General features: G+C 41.0%; 1 protein-coding gene across 2 annotated transcripts in view; it reads right to left on the minus strand.

The window, feature by feature from the left end:
- Nucleotides 1–7,221: 7,221 nt before the first annotated feature.
- LOC125707166 (ninein-like) overlaps nucleotides 7,222–17,507 on the minus strand; it is a 47,987-nt gene continuing 37,701 nt past the window's right edge. For both annotated transcript variants that reach the window (XM_048974123.1, XM_048974122.1), the window contains exons 18-20: nucleotides 17,218–17,283; nucleotides 8,718–8,831; nucleotides 7,222–8,505 (exon numbers count right to left, since the gene is read on the minus strand). In XM_048974123.1, coding sequence (XP_048830080.1) covers nucleotides 8,314–8,505; nucleotides 8,718–8,831; nucleotides 17,218–17,283 — 372 coding nt within the window. In that variant the 3' untranslated portion in view covers nucleotides 7,222–8,313. The remainder of the gene's footprint in view (nucleotides 8,506–8,717; nucleotides 8,832–17,217; nucleotides 17,284–17,507) is intronic.

The following is a 17,507-nucleotide window of genomic DNA, read 5'->3' on the forward strand; positions in this document are numbered from 1 at the left end:
GATCTTGATCTTCCTGAGTCACCTGAGGTGGTAGAGGAACTGTCTAACTCTGCCAGTAAGAAAATCTGTGTAAGTGCTCCAGGTGAGGTCCTCAGTGACGTGAACTTGCAGGTATTTAAAACACCTCACTCTCTCCACTGGGGATCCACCTATCTGATGTGGGGTGTAGCTCATATTCTGCATGCTAAAATTTATCACCATCTTGGTTTTATCAACGTTCAGGAAGAGGTTATTTGCCTGACATCATGTCAGTAGGGTTTCCACCTCACTCAGGGACCTTCTCTCATGATTTTAGGAGATCAGGCCCACCACCACTATGTTGTCAGCAAGCTTCACAATAAAGATGGTATTGTGCCTAGCCACGCAGTTGGTGTAAAGGGAGTACAGAAGAGGACTCAGTATACATCCCTGAGCGGCCCCTGTGTTGATTGTGAGTGTTGATTAAGTAGCACTATTACTACACAGGCGTTTCTAATCAGGGGGACAAGGAAAGAACGCTCTAAAATACCATTCTTATTGAGCAAAACAATGTCCCAGATGCCTCAAGTTTTGTGGGATCATGCTATTGGCATGCTCAGTGCAGGGATGTCCCTTAGCGCTATTGTCAAAGTCATGAATGTCAGTTTTGTTTACCATGAGCTGACTCCCAACGCTCTTTGAGATCTTTTGCCAAAAGGGGCACAGGAGAAATTTTTGAAGCAGGGGGACCAAACAGTGAGAAAAAGATCTCAAACCTTAAGCTTATCCAGCCATGCTTGATGAGGCATTCAGTGTGATTTAATATACTAAACATTTTGATTGACACCGGTTGACATACATCAACGTTAAAGTGTTGTTTGGTAAGGAGTTGCTAATCAGCCTGAAATAATAATAATAAAATAATAATAATAATAGATACTTTTATTGATCCCTGTGGGGAAATTCTTTTTGCCTCCCCCAACTTGCTCTCTGTAGGTGAGAGCAAGCTGGTTTGTTCGCAACAGCATAAACAACCGATCTTAACAACCGAGTTCAAATTTACTGTGCCCCAGTATACTGTAATGTTACATATTATGTGAGGACACATTCATAGATTTATAGCTTTATTCTAATAGACATAATTTAACATTAGGTTAAACTTGGATGAAGTCATTTTCTTTGGTATAGATTAAGCCTGTAAATAATTTACAGCTACATACATTACTTGCTATTTGAAAGAACTCTATGATAAATCAGTTTTTTTCCGAGTCGCTTTTTTTCCTGTATTGCATACTACTTCGGTCCAAACTATGGAATGCCAAAAGGGTCACAAATGCCTGAAAGCAAATAAAAAAAAACGCTTCAAATGAATCTTATGGCGGCATGGTGGTGCAGTGGTTAGCACTGTTGCCTCACACCTCTGGGACCCGGGTTCGAGTCTCCGCCTGGGTCACATGTGTGTGGAGTTTGCATGTTCTCCCCATGTCGTCGTGGGGTTTCCTCCGGGTACTCCGGTTTCCCCCCACAGTCCAAAAACATGCTGAGGCTAATTGGAGTCGCTAAATTGCCCATAGGTGTGCATGTGTGAGTGAATGGTGTGTGAGTGTGCCCTGCGATGGGCTGGCCCCCCATCCTGGGTTGTTCCCTGCCTCGTGCCCATTGCTTCCGGGATAGGCCCCGGACCCCCCGCGACCCAATAGGATAAGCGGTTTGGAAAATGGATGGATGGATGGATGAATCTTATGGCACCCTGCACAACTAAGCTGTCCAGGGGTTAGGACGCCATAATAGGAACAAAACAAAAAGGAGAAGTTCTCAGATTACAAAAGTTTTAAATCAAAACAGCTATTTAGAAAGGTTTGGGAGAATAACATAAACCTCAGGAGGGGGAAAGGCCATAATAACAAACAAACCAAGACTAGCTATTAGCATTAGAACTACCTTACCTCAAAACACAAAAAAATAAACAAGTTAACAGAAACTGCCGTCACTCCCTAAGTAACCAAAAACAGGAGAAAAGCACACTCAAATAAAAATGGCACCCACCTCCCTACCAAGCTCCCAAAAGGCCTAATTACAACAAAGAAAGAAAAAAAGGAAATAAACATTGCTTACAGCACATCCTACTCTAAACCAGGCCAAATAACCTCAGTCAACCGTAACAGAGGACTGACTCCCTGTTGCAGGAGCAGCCAGGCTTTTATCCCCAACCTCAGGGTCTCTCAGCTAATCAAAACTGGTCTTGTTAACAAGCAGGTCTCCGCCCCCTGGTTCAGAGAACTGAGAACACCACAAGCAACCTACAATGCAACATCCATGCATATGCACAACATCTTGATACCAGCATAATTAAAAATGTCTTAGGAAATAACACACATGTATTTTATGCCTTAAGTACATGGATATTATGTGACATCAAGATGTGTCAAAAAGGACGCGCATAAAAAAACGTATCAATAAGGCACCGATTGCGTGTCAACATGACACAAACACCACCTCATTGAATTAGAATAAGATTTTGTGGACACTGTTACAAATGTACATGTTAGTATGAATTACAATGCTAACCAAAAGTTAACCAATGTCTAGACATTTTGTGTATATTAAATATATGCTTTATAAATACATTTACTTTTTGATGGGCTTATATATGGGGTGGCATAGTGGTGAGCACTGTTGCTTACACATCGGGGACCTGGGTTCAAGTGTTTGCCTGGGTTTCTTGTGTGGAGTTTACATGTTCTCCCCATCTCATCATGGGGTTTCCTCGGGGTACTCCAGTCCCCCCTCAAATCTAAAAACATGCTGAGGCTGATTGGAGTTACCAAATTATCCATAGGTGTGTTTGTGTGAGTAACTGGTATGTGAGTGTGCCCTGTGATGGGTTGGTGCCCCAACCTGAATTGTGACCTGTCCTGCCCCCATGACCTCTGGGATAGGCTCCAGACCCCCCATCCCCCCACCATGACCCTCACTAGGAAAATATGGAGTTGGTCCCCCCCTTACAGCTATAACAGCTATCACTCTTGTGGGAAGGCTTCCACAAGATTTTGGAGTGTGTCTGTGTGAATTTTTGGGTATTCATCCAGAAGAGCATTTGTGAGGTCAGGTACTAATATTAGGTGGCTCAAAATCTCAGTTTTACTTCATCCCAAAGGTTGGGGTTGAGGTCAGGGGTCTGTGTGGACCAGTCAAGTTCTACGACACCAAACTCACACAATCATTTCTTTATCGACCTTGCTTTGTGCACTGGTGCACAGTCTTATTGGAACAGAAAAGGGCCTTCTCCAAACAGTTCCTACGAAAGTTGGAAGCATAGAATTGTCCAAATTGTCTAGGTATACTGAACCATGAAGAGTTCCCTTCACTGGAACTAAGGGGCCCAGCCTAACCCCTGAAAAACAACCCCATACCATTATCCCTCCTCCAGCAAACTTTACAGTTTGCACAATTCAGTCAGCCAGGTATCGTTCTTCTGGCATAAGTCAAACCCAGATTAGTCCATCAGACTGTGTAATTCACTCCACAGAACTTGTTTCCACTGGTCCAGAGCCTAGTAATGGTGTGCTTTATACCACTCCATCCGATGTTTGGCATTGCGATTGGTGATGTGAGGCTTGCATGCAGCTGCTTGGCCATGGAAACCCATTCCATGAAGCTCCCGGCACACAGTTTCTGTGCTGAGGTTAATGTCAAAGGAAATTCAGAACTTTGCAGTTGTTGAGACAACAGAGTGTTGATGACTTCAACACACTGTACCGGAACACAAGACCAGGACAGACGATTCCAAGCTACCAGGTTTATTAGGGATCAGAGGTCATAGTGGGGGGTTTCTAGGAATCCATTCGTGTATATCGCCTGAAGCCAAGATATGTCCATATATTGTAGTCCAGAGGGGGTCCAAGGGTCAAAAAACCGGGGAGTCTGTCCGAGGATACAGACACACAAAGGGGAGGAATCCACAATTGAAGTCACGGGGAGGGCCAGATGGACAGAACGTAACTGCGGGGAGAGCAGAGCGCGAGAGCGTTTAGTAGTGGCATGCCAACAATACCTCGCATCGACCTGTTGCCGGTGCGGGGCTCCAACAGGGAGTCCCATCATCCGTAGGTAGGACTGGCTGTTGTTGCAGACGTCATGAAGTAGGCGTGACTGGGCGGGTGTGACACACACTATGTGCCTCAGCACTTGAAGACCTCACTGTGTTACTTTACGTGGTCTGCCACTTAGTAGCTGAGTTGATCCTAAATGCTTTCTAAACACTTTCTGTTGCAACACTTCGCAATACCACTTACATTTGACAATGGAATATCTAGCAGGGAAGACATCTGACGAACTGGATTATTGTAATTGTGGCATTTTATGACAGTACCACACTTGAATTCACTCTTCAGAACAACCCATTTTTTCAGAAATGTTTGAAATAAGAATAGAGAACATTGGTGTGGGGGCCATTGGGGAAATAAACATGTTTGCTTCTGGAACTAGGAGTGCTTGTTTTAGGGATGGTCATTTGCATAGTCAATATCCTTATTGGAGTTTTTATCTTGCAGTTTGGCATCAGCATCTTGCTGGTGTGTGGGTGAGCATTTTGTTGATTTCAGTGTTGAGAAGAGTGGCCCATATACAGTGGGGCAAAAAAGTATTTGGTCAGCCACCGATTGTGCAAGTTCTCCCACTGAAAATGATGGCAGAGGTCAGTAATTTTCATCATAGGTACACTTCAACTGTGAGAGACAGAATGTGAAAAAAAAATCCATGAATTCACATGGTAGGATTTTTAAAGAATTTATTTGTAAATTAGGGTGGAAAATAAGTATTTGGTCAATTCAAACAAGGAAAATCTCTGGCTCTCACAGACCTGTAACGTCTTCTTTAAGAAGCTTTTCTGTCCTCCACTCGTTACCTGTCTTAATGGCACCTGTTCGAACTCATTATCTGTATAAAAGACACCTGTCCACAGCCTCAAACAGTCAGACTCCAAACTCCACTATGGCCAAGACCAAAGAGCTTTCGAAGGACACCAGGAAAAGAATTGTAGACCTGCACCAGACTGGGAAGAGTGAATCTACAATAGGCAAGCAGCTTGGTGTGAAAAAATCAACTGTAGGAGCAATTATCAGAAAATGGAAGACATACAAGACCACTGATAATCTCCCTCGATCTGGGGCTCCACGCAAGATCTCATCCCGTGGGGTCAAAATGATCATGAGAACGGTGAGCAAAAATCCCAGAACCACACGGGGGGACCTGGTGAATGACCTGCAGAGAGCTGGGACCAAAGTAACAAAGGTCACCATCAGTAACACACTACAACGGCAGGGAATCAAATCCTGCAGTGCCAGACGTGTTCCGCTGCTGAAGCCAGTGCATGTCCAGGCCCGTCTGAAGTTTGCCAGAGAGCACATGGATGATACAGCAGAGGATTGGGAGAATGTCATGTGGTCAGATGAAACCAAAGTAGAACTTTTTGGTCTAAACTCAACTCGTCGTGTTTGGAGGAAGAAGAATACTGAGTTGCATCCCAAGAACACCATACCTACTGTGAAGCATGGGGGGGGAAACATCATGCTTTGGGGCTGTTTTTATGCTAAGGGGACAGGACGACTGATCCGTTAAGGAAAGAATGAATGGGGCCATGTATCGTGAGATCTTGAGCCAAAACCTCCTTCCATCAGTGAGAGCTTTGAAGATGAAACGTGGCTGGGTCTTCCAACATGACAATGATCCCAAACACACTGCCCGGGCAACAAAGGAGTGGCTCCGTAAGAAGCATTTGAAAGTCCTGGAGTGGCCTAGCCAGTCTCCAGACCTCAACCCCATAGAAAATCTGTGGAGGGAGTTGAAAGTCCGTGTTGCTCGGCGACAGCCCCAAAACATCACTGCTCTCGAGAAGATCTGCATGGAGGAATGGGCCAAAATACCAGCTACTGTGTGTGCAAACCTGGTAAAGACCTATAGTAATCGTTTGACCTCTGTTATTGCCAACAAAGGTTATGTTACAAAGTATTGAGTTGAATTTTTGTTATTGACCAAATACTTATTTTCCACCCTAATTTACAAATAAATTCTTTAAAAATCCTACCATGTGAATTCATGGATTTTTTTTTCACATTCTGTCTCTCACAGTTGAAGTGTACCTATGATGAAAATTACTGACCTCTGCCATCATTTTCAGTGGGAGAACTTGCACAATCAGTGGCTGACCAAATACTTTTTTGCCCCACTGTAGATGGTGAGGTTTTGGTATGGACAAGTGTATCTCATGGACAAGGAACTACTGTGCATATCAATGGCAATTCAAATTTGAATGTAGAAATACCATGATGAGATCTGGTGGGCCATTGTCCACTGCCATCACCTTTCAGTGTAGTTGATTGTCACGCAGGGGGCGTTGGAACCATCCTAACCCCCCCCCCCCTCTTTATGGTACCCCTGCGAAAAACATTGCACAGGCCACAACTTGGTAAACTGTATTTGAAGGAGATGTGTGGTGGTACTGCTACAGACCAACTATGGGCGCATCACAAACAAATTCCACACCATAACCCATCTTGTTTTTTGGGGTAACTGTCACTAAGAAAGCCTAAAGAATCTATTTCAGTTGTTGGATTTTCATTTAATTACTTAAAATGGTTCAATGTTATGTTTATATTTTATCTTCTTTAACCACTTGTCCTATTCAGGGTTATGGGGAGGCTACAGGAGCAAGGCAGAAAACAACCCCGGATGGGTCACCAACTCATTACAGGGCATACTCACACATTATTCATATACACATGCACACCTATGGGCAGCACAATAACTCAAATTAACCTTTTTTTGCGGGGGGACCAGAGTAACCAGAAGAAATCCCACAATGGCACATGGAACTCTGTCAGAGACTGGAACTCAGATGCCAGAGGTGTTAGAAAACAGTACTAACCACTAAGCTTCTGTGCCCCACATTTTTGTATAATTTAAATAATAAAAGAGAAGAATAAATGGCAGCAAAGCTTTACCTGTCTTACACAAAGCTTTCAGGTTTTCAAATATAAGCAGTACCAGCCATTTCAGAGGTCTACACTATATATGTTGGTGATTTTTCACAATTTCTTGAAAAATGACTAAATAAGGAAGTTATGTGGTCTACAACCCTTAAATTTCTTAAATAATTTTCGTTGTGGATTTCAGTGCTATTTAGGGACCAAATCACAAATTTTCTTAGTAATCTGAATCAGGGAGGTCTGGGACTGGAATAATTTCAAATGTAGGCACTCAAAATACAGCATTAGCAATGCAGCATGTTTATGCACAGTATGACATCAGTAAAACAATTTCAATTACTAAGACCAGTTAAGTATTTTACAAGGTCCATAAAAAAATAATTTCATTGGCTTACATCTTCAACAAAATTTAACATAAGTAACCTTCATGACAGCTGTCTCTTCAACTTAACTGTGCAAATGGTGGGTCAGCTGTATTTGTTGCACTGTACAGTCTGTGAATATATAAAAGTCATATTACATATACATTTTACATTAATGCTTATCTACTACTGGGTCACGTGAGTCTTAAGCATATCCCACAAAAAAAGAAGGCATTAGGCATTGGAACTGGGACTTGTACATCACTTTGAATAAAAGTATCTGCCCAATAAATCAAATTTAAATGCATGTTTCTGGACTGTGGGAAGAAAACCTGGAGATAACGTATACAAACACAGTTCCAGGCAAGGAATTTTAATGCTCAAACCTGGAACTGTGAGCTTACAATATTACCAAATGAGCCACTAAGTCCCCTGTCATACATTGCATTCCAACAAAACTCTTATTTCTCACTACTATTCTGTAGCATGTCATTTGTAAAAGTTGTCGACCAACACCCTTCTGGATGTAGGGGCAACAGTGAAAACTGTCGACCAGCTAAGGAAGGTGTAAAATTAATTATCTCTTCGTATCTACTCTGTAGAGTGCCATGACAGTGTGGCACTCATCATCCAAGACATATTATCTCCTTGTACGTTACTACCCGCTCATGGTTGACGTGTTGGCAACCACTGTATTCATGCGACCTCTGTGGGCTAATGAAGTTCCCGTTGACCTTATAATGGACAGTGAAGCATGCAAACTAATACTGCATTGTGAAGCTGACAGTCTGTCGCAATGTCTAAAAGATTGACCTGACTAATTGGTTGGTGACCACTGCTGTAGAGGATGGACACAGGGGTATTAAAATTGTAATAATGCAACATAAAATAATGCAACAAAAACACCTGCTAGTTTCTAATGATTATCATATCACAGAAGCTCTATCATGGTTATGGTGGAAGAAATGTAAGGGACTGTATAACAGCTTTTTTTTTTTGGAATGTGATTATGATTTCATGTCAAGTACAGGAACGGTGGTATTGCTTTGCATATGGGGGGAGGGGTTAAGGTTATACACAATCTTTTTGAGATATGAGATATTTTCTCGCAGCAGGTAGTTCTTATCCACTTTCTTCTGCAGCTGAGTATTTTCAATGTCCAGGTCCTTTATCATATCAGCCGAATTATTCCTGGGTAGCTGCAGAGAAAGGAAAGGAACAGCAAAATCATTTTCTAAAAAAAATTATAATACAGCATTGGCAAATTGCTTAATAAAATGCTGAAAAACAGCTTGTGCTGAAAATGGGCATTGGGTCTGTGTACAAATAATGCTAACAGTATCAGAGTAACAGAGATTGAGGAACAGTAACATAACGCAGATTCTACTGCTACCAATCCACATGGTCCTACCTGGGTATTCAGTTGAAAGACCTTTTCCTGCATAAGTAGTTTAATATTGTGTAGTTTTAATTCCACATCTTGCATATGCTGCTCCATCTTCATCATTTTTATCTCCTGTTCAACCTAAAACCAAAACCAAATAAAATTTAGATAAAGGGGAACACAGAATCTGGAGTAAATATCCACTTTTGAGACTGTTCTTTTGCCATGGATGCTAGCCATTTAGAATTCAATAGCTTGTCCAGCTCCAAACACATAATGCACCGTAGTATTAACTCTGTTCTGTGCCTGACTGAGAGGCAATGGCGACACATCTATTTCTTTCTAGAATAAAACAGATTTTCTAAGTGAAAAATGATGATGCAGACCTCTGCACGGACACAGCGTCACAGTGGGTTATAGAATCCAGGAGAATAGAGATGGGACTGAATAGTAATATTATGCTGTAATCAAATGCACTGTAGGAACCTTATGACTAATTACTCAAATCCTTTTAAGATATAAATATGTGAATATCTCCCTAACGTTTTATTCAGCTTGTCCTGATACATACAGTCACAGTAGATGGGCATCGTCAAAAAACATTTCAAACTTTTCCTGATATACTGACTTGTCCTACACTGCTGGGCAGACAGTAAGCATGACAAATAATATAGATAGGAAGGCATTTTTTTAAATAACAAGAAGATTACAAAACTTTTAAAAGCACTGCAAGATTATATGATTATAATGTTTGTTATTATCATACAATGTTTGTTATTAATGTATTTCAAAACTGTTGCAGTATGTCATCATCCATCCATTTTCCAAACCGCTTATCCTACTGGGTCGCGGGGGGTCCGGAGCCTATCCCGGAATCAATGGGCACGAGGCAGGGAACAACCCAGAATGGGGGGCCAGCCCATCGCAGGGCACACTCACACACCAGTCACTCACACATGCACACCTATGGGCAATTTAGTAATGGAGTAGATATTAAAAATCAATTAAAAAAAAAGTAGACAACTTGTGTGCAATAAGTTATTAGTAGATGTTATATTAAGGGAACAACTATCTGAAGTTAAAGGTTGCAAATGATACATCCATCCATCCATTTTCCAAACCGCTTATCCTACTGGGTCGCAGGGGGTCCGGAGCCTATCCCGGAAGCAATGGGCACGAGGCAGGGAACGACCCACGTTGGGGGGCCAGCCCATCGCAGGGCACATTCACACACCATTTACGCACACACGCACTCCTATAGGCAATTTAGTAACTCCAATTAGCCTCAGCATGTTTTTGGACTGTGGGGGGAAACCGGAGTACCCGGAGGAAACCCCACGACGACATGGGGAGGACATGCAAACTCCGCACACACAAATGATACAGTACTATAATATTATGCAATACTCCAATAAATTCAATGTAACATAATGTAGGGGCAGCAATTTTCTGCAAAAGACTGAGGCGCCGGGGGCGGCATGGTGGTGCCGTGGTTAGCACTGTTGCCTCATGCCTCTGAGACCCAGATTCGAGTCTCCGCCTGGGTCACATGTGTGTGGAGTTTGCATGTTCTCCCCATGTCGCCGTGGGGTTTTCTCCGGGTACTCTGGTTTCCCCCCACAGTCCAAAGAAATACTGAGGCTAATTGTACTTGCTAAATTGTCTGTAGGAGTGCATGTGTGAGTGAATGGTGTGTGAGTGTGCCCTGTGATGGGCTAGCCCCCCATCCTGGGTTGTTCCCTGCCTTGTGCCCATTGCTTCCGGGAAAGGCTCCGGACTCCCTGCGACCCAGTAGGATAAGCGGTTTGGAAAATGGATGGAGATTGAGGTGCCTTACATTATTTGGTCCCATAAGATAAGATTTTGCATCCCACTCACAATGATATACAGGTACTTCAGAAACTGTGCCTTGGAAGTAATGAAATTAAGTTATAAATTAGATTCAGAAATAGAAAGACTGTCCCAAATCTCTCGTTTCTAAACTTCATAGCCACAGGCAGAATAGTAATTAGGAACAACTATTTTTAATATTGTCTTTTGTAAAACTGGGAAAAGTGTTTCATCAAATTAGTAAAATTTAGTAAAATAGAGTTGTATAAATTGGTGAAATGTACTGTTGTTGAATAAACTGAATATGTAAAATTTAACATTCATAAATCAACAGGCCCTCCACAATTATTGGCACCCATTGTAAAGATCTGTAGAAAGGATTAGAAAAAATCCTTTTGGTGAAGTAGCTTCATCTTACACTGAACAAATGAGAAAGTTCCAATGTTTCATTTAAATAAATTTAATCAAAGACAAAAATCCATCATCAAGAAATAATCATTTTTAACAAAAACACAGGTGCCACAATTATTGGCACCCCTGGAAATTACAGCGAACACAATGTAACTGAGGGGCGGCATGGTGGTACAGTGGTTAGCACTGTTGCCTCACACCTCTGGGACCCGGGTTCGACTCTCTGCCTGGGTTACATGTGTGTGGAGTTTGCATATTCTCCTCATGTCGTCGTGGGGTTTCCTCCGGGTACTCTGGTTTCCCTCCACAGTCCAAAAACATGCTGAGGCTAATTGGAGTTGCTAAATTGCCCGTAGGTGTGCATGTGTGAGTAAATGGTGTGTGAACGTGCCCTGCGATGGGCTGGCCCCCCATCCTGGGTTGTTCCCTGCCTCGTGCCCATTGCTTCCGGGATAGGCTCCGGATCCCCCGCAATCCAATAGGATAAGCGGTTTGGAAAATGGATGGATGGACAATGTAACTGAATCATGTTTCCGATGTAATCCTTCCTGATTAACTGGGGTACAAACATGAGGCGAATGAAGCCTAATTCCCTTAGTCATCCATGAACATGGGAAAAAATAATAGAACACTATTGACTGGAACCATGTTTTTTGGTCTGATGAAAGAAAAATAGAGGTTTTTGGCAATAAACATCGGTTTCGTGAAAAAAGGATGGCTATAATGAAAAGAAACTTATCCCAGCTATAGAATATGGTGGAGGTACTGTGATGTTGTGAGACTGTTTTTCCTCCAAAGGCCCTGGAAACCTTGTTAGGGTACATGGGTCCATGAAATACCAGGACATTTTAAATCAAAATTTGGCTGCTTTTGCCAGGAAACTAAAACTGGCCCATCACTAGATATTCCAGCAAAACAATTATCCTAACCACAAATCAACATAAAAATGGTTAGCTGATTGCAGAATCAAGCTTCTGCCATGGCCATCTCATTCCCCTGACCTGAACCCCATTGAAAATATGTGGGGTGAACTGAAGAGGAGAGTGCAAAAGAGAGGGTCTAGGACCCTGGTTGATCTGGAGAGATTCTGTAAAGAAAAATGGTCTCAGATGCCCTGTTCTGTATTCTCCAACCCTATGAAATGTTATGGGAGAACACTCAATGCTGGAAGAGAACACTCAATGAACAAAGTATTAAATGCTGGGATGCCAATAATTGTGGAGTGTTTTTGTTTTGAAATACTTATTTCTTGGTGAAGGATTTGGTTTTCTTTGATTAAGTTTATTTCAATGGAAGGTTCTCGCATTTTTTTCAGTGTGATATGAAGTTACTTCACCAAGTGGATTTTTTCTAACCCTTTTTACAAATCTTTACATGCGGTTCCAAAATTTCATATGAGTACTCAGATGGCCAGTCTCTTTGAATCACTGAACTTCTCAATACTAATTCTTACCCTGCAGCCAAACACTGCCCTTAAAAAGGTACATTATAAAAAAGAAGAGATCTGTGCATCCAGACATCCCAAGAAAGTAGCAAAGCTCTCCGTTTGTCTTGGAGAAGCATCGGTATTGTCAACTTCGGTATGCAAAAGGAAAATAATTCCCTGACTAACTTGTTTACCTAAATATGTCACAACAGAAAAATCAAACTCACACTTGGATCATGGTAAGAGAGGCGTCCTGAAATTGTATCTAAAATACAGAAGCGATGTATTGCCATCTTATCGTGATGGAGGGGTTTGTGTGCCCTTATGATCCTAGGAGCTATGCTGTCATGGGTAATTGGCCCTGGTAGGGTTTCCCAAGACAATTTATTGCTAGGTGAGTGGCCAGAATAAATTAAAAAAAATGGTTATATATTTGAAATTCTTGTTCTTAGTCTTGCTGGCCCATCACTCTGTAGTTCTTCACCTCCAATCACCATTGTTATTGTGTATAGACCGCCTGGTCTGTACAGTAATCTTTTGAAGGAGTTTGCCCATTTTTAAACAAACCTGTTGGTCACTACGACAAAGCTGTGATTGTTAGCAATTTTAATATTCACATGAAGAACGACAGAGATCCTTTAACAACAACACTATTCTTGACTCTGTAGGTGTATGTTAGAATGTAGTCGGGCCTACTAATGCTTGTAATTATACCTTGGACTTGATTTTTAGCCATGTTGTCCTGATGGAACAAGTATCTATTATCCCTCAGGATCCTTTACTTTCAGATCATTACTTGTTAACGTCTGAAACACAATGTAGCCACCCTTCGGCCGCAGCTCCAAAGTACAGTATCAGACATTCCATAGCCTCATTATCTACAATAACGTTTCTCAACTAACTTTCATAGTCCTTCAACTTTACATCTGAAGCCTCATGTGAAAATCAAGTTGACTGTGGTAACTGTGAACATAAACTTACTTTAAAAAGCTTTTAATGTGGTTTGACTAGTTCGTGTTTCTTGTTTGTTTGTCTCTCGAAAAAAATAATCTTATTCCAAAACTGCTAAAATATAAAGCAACAACACACAGCAGCATGTTCATGTAGGCAGCCATGTTTATTCCGAGATGTGGTAGCTCGAACGGGAGATTGTTGGACATGATGTCACTCAACTCAGAATTTTCGAGTTCCGAGAGATAATCGAACACACCAATATTCCAAAGCTTTTAAAACAGCAGTTATTAGTCCTGTTCAAAAGAAACCAAATCCTGAACCTAGTAACGCTCCTCTACTTACGAACTTTCAGACATACAAACAAAGAGGACTGTAAGTCCAAATTGTGTTCATTGAGCTCCCATTTCTTGTGTGCAACATCAATTTTTTTTCTGCGCTCCAATTCCACCTAGTATGACTTCTGGGGGCTACTCCTAGTGCGCAGCAGCATAGCGTGCATACTCCTGCTAGTTCTTTGTACTTACGTATACCCTTAAGATGATGTTGAATAACGACTTACGAACATTTCAAGTCATGAATAGCCATTCGGAACGTATCTCATCCATAAGTAGAGGACTGTATTGCTAGTTGGACCCAAGGCTGCTCAGAATAAGTTTGACAATCTCAACCTTGATGGTTTTCCTATTCAGCTTAACACAGTGGCCAGGGATCTTGGTAAGATGGACCAGGGTAGTTTGTAAAGACAGCTTGTGACATTCTGCTGTGACATTCAGGTGGTAGGGTCAGAATTTGGCATAAATAACATGAAAACATGGATCCATCCTGCCTTCTATCAATGGTTCAGGCTCTCCTGTGTAGGAGATATTTTCTTGGCACACTGTGGGCCCCTTAGTATCAAGTCAGCATTGCTTACATGCCACAGCCTACTTGGGTATTGTTGCTGACCATGTTCATTGTTTTATGACCACATCGTACCCAGCTTCTAATGGCTACTTCCAGCAGGATCATGTACCATGTCAGAAAGCTCATATCATCTCATACTGGTTTACTGAACCAAACAATGAGTTCACAGCTTTCAAATGGCCTTCACATTCACCAGATCTCAATCCAATAGACCACCTACAGGATGTAGTGGAATCGGAGATTTGCATCACGAAGGTGCAGCTGATAGTATTACGCAGTTGCTGCAGAATTATCATGTCAACATGGACCAAAGTCTCTGAGGAATGTTTCAAGCATTTTGTCAAATCTATGCCACAAAGACTTAAGGTAGTTCTGAAAGCGAAAGGGGGCCGGTACTAGCAAGGTGTACCTAATAAAGCGGCCAGTTTGTGAATATATCAGAACCTCCCTAAGGGCCATTATTTCACAATATCATACCAAGATGTATTTCTCCAAATTCTTTAGTTTTACATAACACTAATAGTTACAATGGATATAAAAAATCTACACACCTGCCAGAATGGCAGATTTTTGTGTGATTAAAAAAAATGAAACCAAAAATAATCATGTCAGAACTTACTCTGCCTTTGTATAAAATTACAGACTTTACTTATTTCACCTTTATTGCAAAATTGCAACCTATACAAAGAAGGTGAAAACAAATCAACTGTTTAGTGAAAAAAGAAAAAAATTATACAACCTGGTTGCATTAGTGTGCATACCCCAAAACTTAGTTAAAGCACCTTATGATTTTATTACAGAACTCAGTTTTTTGGGTTTTCAGATCGAATGCAGCATGTTCTGCGCTCTGAAACCCATTATTTTATATGGATTCCACAGTGCAAGAATAGTCTTGCACTGCGCTTGTGCTATGCTCGGCGCAGTGCAACGGCGGCACCGTGCACCCCTCAAGGAGCTTGTTCGCGTTGAGTTGAATTTTGACCACTGCGTGCTGTGACGCATTCCTCTTTATCTTCAGCTACCTAGCAGATCCCTGAAGGTTCTGCCCCAAAATAGATATTTCGAGCTATTCATGATTCCATTTACCTTGACTAAAACCCCTGTTTCAACTGATGAAAAGTAGCAGCAAAACATTATGCTGTCTCCACCATGCTTCACTGTGATTTTTGTGTTCTTCTGATGACGTGCTGTTATTTTTGCACCAAATATATTTTTTGGAATTATAGCCAAATAATTCTGCCTTGGTCTCATCAGACAATAAATACATTTTTCCATATTGTTGTGGGAGACTGGATATAACGTTTTGCAAAGTTTAGCCAGGCTTGGATGTTTAGTTTTGTGAATAAAGGATTTTGTCTTGCTACCCTACCCCACAACCCAGACATATGAAGAAATGAAAAATATGAGACATTGTGGTCACATGTAGGGAACAAGCAGTATTTGCCAGGAAATTTTGCAGCTACTTTAATGTTGCTGTAGGCCTTTTGGTCCTTTCCCTGACAAGTTTCCTTCTTGTCTCATCTCATCAATGATGAAGGGATGTCCTGATCTTAGTAGAGTCACTGTTGAGCCATAGTTTCTCCACTTGTTGATGACTGTCTGCACTGTGTTCCATGGTGTATTGCTTTGGATACTTCTTTATACCGCTCTCCTGATTGAAACCTTTCAGTGATGACATCCCGTTTATGTTTTGAAAGCTCTTTGCTGACCATGACTTTTGAAATATGATGCAACCAAGAGGATATCAGAAAAATCTTAGAGGAACAGCCACACTTCATCTAGGGTCAATCAGAGTCACTTTAACTGATGTCGGGTGTATCCTAACTACAATTTAAGATAACATTGATTGGTGATTGGTTTATTCTGAACACAGCCACACCATTGATTATTAAAGGGTGTGCACAATTATGCAGCCAAATTTTTATATGGTTTTTATTTTCATTTTTTACCCTAAGCAGTTTCTGATTCGTTTTCACCTTTTTTTGTAAAGACTGTAATTTCATACAAAAGTAGAGCAAGTTCTTACATGATTTTTTTTTGGTTTCATTTTTTTTATCACACAAAAACCTGCCACTTCAACAGGAGTGTGTAGACTTTCTATATCCACTGCTAACGTACAGTACTTATGGAAAACAATCAATCCTAAAATAATCACATTTGATTACTTTGCAGTCTGAAATAAAGATGCACAAAAAACATTTTTCCAGCTGTATTTACTCCGCACAACTTTTAACAGCCAAGTGAAAGATATAATAGCAACTGTTCAGAAAATATTGTAAATATTGTAAGGCCAAGATTCTAGTAATTTACAAACACATTCATAAGAAATAATAATGCATTCATAAAGCATTGTAAACATGGCTATAAATGTTTAGGAGAAAAAGATGAATGCCCTTGCATGGCCTAGTTAGAGCCCAGACTTAAACACCATCGAAAATCTGTGGAAAGACTTGGAAGATTACAGTCCACCAATGGTCACCATCCAATTTGACTGAGCTTGTAGTTCTATAGCTTGTGGGCAGCGGTGGGTTAATGGTTACAGAAGCCCACTTGTCACATATAGGTTAAATGCAGAGGACACATTTCGTTGTTATGCACCGTGACCACTGATTACCAAAATAAAGAAGAATGGGCAAATATTGCAAAGTTGGTAGGTATCCCAAAAGACTCATGACTGTAATCAAAAGGTGTTTGCACAATATACTGACATGGGGGGAGGGGGGTGATCCTTTAACCATCTCACTGATTCCGTTTTTTTCATTGATTCTATTTATTTATTATTTTCCACTTGACTGTTGTAAGTTGTATTGAGTAAATACAACAGGCCTTTTTGTGTCTTCAAATAAGGGCAAATTATTGTATCTAGGAAGACATTTTTTGTTAAAAATGTTAACTTTATTTTAAACTTCAATAAGGGTTAAAGGAACAAACCCATACCATGGCTTAGAACCTGCAGTATAAAAAGTGATTTCTAATTCCAGAATATGACCACACAGAACTTACCTTTTCCTGGGAGGCAGAGAGTTCAGTACAGAAATCAGGGGTCTGTTTCTTCATAGAAAATTGTTCCTGCAAGAGAAAAACATTTGTCACCACAGTACTTCTACCTTTGTTATTTGACAGAACAATAAATGAAAAAAACAAGCACCATAAAGTAAAAAGAATGTATTTTAATTTTACACAAGTACACAAAAAGTATTCAATCACACTGAGTCAGGAAAGTCTACCCAACATCTTTGCTGCCACATAACTATTAGGTCAAAAAAAGTCCAGGTGAACACTGACTACATTAT

The sequence above is a fragment of the Brienomyrus brachyistius genome, chromosome 14 (assembly GCF_023856365.1).
Source record: "Brienomyrus brachyistius isolate T26 chromosome 14, BBRACH_0.4, whole genome shotgun sequence".
Classification (NCBI taxonomy): domain Eukaryota; kingdom Metazoa; phylum Chordata; class Actinopteri; order Osteoglossiformes; family Mormyridae; genus Brienomyrus; species Brienomyrus brachyistius.